Raw genomic sequence first — 2,500 nt, 5'->3', positions numbered from 1 at the left:
TATGAATATAGAGAATTACTAAAGGGACAGAGATGGAGGGAGCGAGGCTGAGGAGATGGAGGAGAAAAGAGAAAAAGAGGAGGAGATGGAGGAGAGAGAGAAAGAGGAGGAGATGGAGGAGAAAGAGAGAGAAAGAGGAGGAGATGGAGGAGAGAGAGAAAGAGGAGATGGAGGAGAGAGAGAAAGAGGAGGAGATGGAGGAGAGCGAGAAAGAGGAGATGGAGGAGAGAGAGAAAGAGGAGGAGATGGAGGGAGCGAGGCTGAGGAGGAGATGGAGGAGAAGAGAGAAAAAGAGGAGGAGATGGAGGAGAGAGAGAAAGGAGGAGATGGAGGAGAAAGAGAGAGAAAGAGGAGGAGATGGAGGAGAAAGAGAAAGAGGAGGAGATGGAGGAGAAAGAGAGAGAAAGAGGAGGAAATGGAGGAGAAAGAGAGAGAAAGAGGAGGAAATGGAGGAGAAAGAGAAAGAGGAGGAGATGGAGGAGAAGAGAGAGAATGAGGAGATGGAGGAGAAAAGAGAAAGAGAGGAGGAGATGACAACAAAGTTATCAGGAGGCCTTTTAGTGGCAGTGCTCTGATGTAGAGTTTGTGATGCTGAACGTAACGCTCTGATGTAGAGTTTGTGATGCTGAACGTAACGCTCTGATGTAGAGTTTGTGATGCTGAACGTAACGCTCTGATGTAGAGTGTTTGATGCTGAACGTAACACTCTGATGTAGAGTTTGTGATGCTGAATTTAACTGCAACTGTAACTGTGTTTCTTTGTGTGTTGATCAGGTGACTGCGACTTTGAGCGGCCTTACTCCTCCTGTGGCTACAGTCAGGGACGGGACGATGACCTGGACTGGGAGCAGGCCAACACCCTGGACAAGCCACCCACAGACCAGTGGATGCCCAAAGGTGAGTCTGCTTGTGTGTGTGTGTGTGTGTGTGTGTGTGTGTGTGTGTGTGTGTGTGTGTGTGTGACCAGTGGATGCCCACAGGTGAGTCTGACCTCTGACCTTCCAACATTTTGTCACAACTTTCCTATATTATTTGCTACTGAAGTGCATTCTTTCAGCACAAAGTGATTTCGGCATGTGGTTATTTCTCTGGTGACACATCACAGTTGATATGCCTAGCTTATGTTAATTTGACAATATGATTTCCACGTTTTGGGAAATTATAATAAATGTGCGTTTTTGTGTGTCAAACTATATAAAATATAGTTTTATGTATATATGTTTCTTGTAGTTTGGCAGTCATCCTTTTTGCAAGCACAGAATAAGGCTAACTAGCATGCTAGCTTTCGAAGCCAGTAACATAGGCAAAACATTAGCTAACCCACTGGCTAAACAGCTGACTACTTGAATTACTTGGCTTACCAACATAAACTGAGGAATCAGCAACTTTTCACGATCACTTTTAACTCACTTTTAACCCAGATGTAGTATACTAAAGGCTTTTTCAGAAAAGATAAATGTAAATGCACAAAGCCATAAGTAACACTTTAAATGCCGCGCTGTTTTCAGAAGTGCCAGCAATCTAGATCATTGTTGACGATTTTTGTAGAGCCACAGCGTATTCTATGTTATAGCTAGGGACACATACTATGGCTCGTTTGAAAGGTGAGACTTTAAGCTCTCAGTGGGTACAAACTGTTTATTTCTACATGCCTCTGTTTCTGAGAAATCCCAAACTAAACAGTGGATAGTTTCCATCAATTTTATTTTTCTAGAAATGGAGATATAGCGTCTTTTATGAAATATGCACTGTTTGAGCCTGTCACTCTTCAGACACTTACATTTCTGAAGAAATGTAGAAAGGTGGACTCATCCAGCGAAAACGCACCTGCTGCAATATCTTTTTCTTTAACTTTTTCATTTTCCACTTCAGCACCTGAGAAAATAAATGGCCTGGTTTTGACCTGACGTGCATGCGTCACTGATTCGTCCCAAAGCGGCAACCATCAAAAGCCGAGTTATGATAAAATGTCCAGATAAAATGTCATAGAGTTCCCAAAATCGTACATAAGGTGTGTTAGAGTGTCTATTTAAAAAAAACAAAAAAAAAAACAATATTGCGTTTTTGGCCCTCCGCGCATGGGAACAACAAACGCAATATTGCGTTTTTGGCACTTAAAGTGTTTTAATCTCCGTAGTTCCATCAGTCAACTAATAAGCAACTCTGTGACAGTTCATTCAGAACTTCAAATGATATGCAAGTACAATATATTCAGAAGCTGTAACTTCTTCATAGATGTGGAAATGTTCAAATGTAATTGATATTCTAGAGAACACGTCACAATAGCAAATTCCCCAAAACTGTGGAGTAAGTGCTGTTTGCACCAGTATTTGTCCTCTCTGCATTCAGCAGCCAGCACAGCCAGGGGAATGGAGACTTGAGTAGGGGAGTTAATGCCTTTTCAGTACGCTGTCTTCCTGCATTTCCACTTGTTTGCCGGCCTCATGTTCAGTTGGTGGCTTTTGATGTGATTAGAAATGTGTAGATATCACTACTGCAT

General features: G+C 42.4%; 1 protein-coding gene across 1 annotated transcript in view; it reads left to right on the top strand.

Moving 5' to 3' along the window:
* Positions 1-2,500, top strand: part of LOC121709540 (receptor-type tyrosine-protein phosphatase mu-like) — a 173,209-nt gene that overhangs the window by 37,033 nt on the left and 133,676 nt on the right. Inside the window, exon 2 of the mRNA XM_042093002.1 lies at positions 775-897. Coding sequence (XP_041948936.1) covers positions 775-897 — 123 coding nt within the window. The remainder of the gene's footprint in view (positions 1-774; positions 898-2,500) is intronic.

Source organism: Alosa sapidissima, chromosome 1, assembly GCF_018492685.1.
Source record: "Alosa sapidissima isolate fAloSap1 chromosome 1, fAloSap1.pri, whole genome shotgun sequence".
NCBI classification, from domain to species: Eukaryota; Metazoa; Chordata; class Actinopteri; order Clupeiformes; family Clupeidae; genus Alosa; species Alosa sapidissima.
Note: the sequence above shows the minus strand (reverse complement) of the source record. Positions and strands in the feature narration are given on the sequence as shown.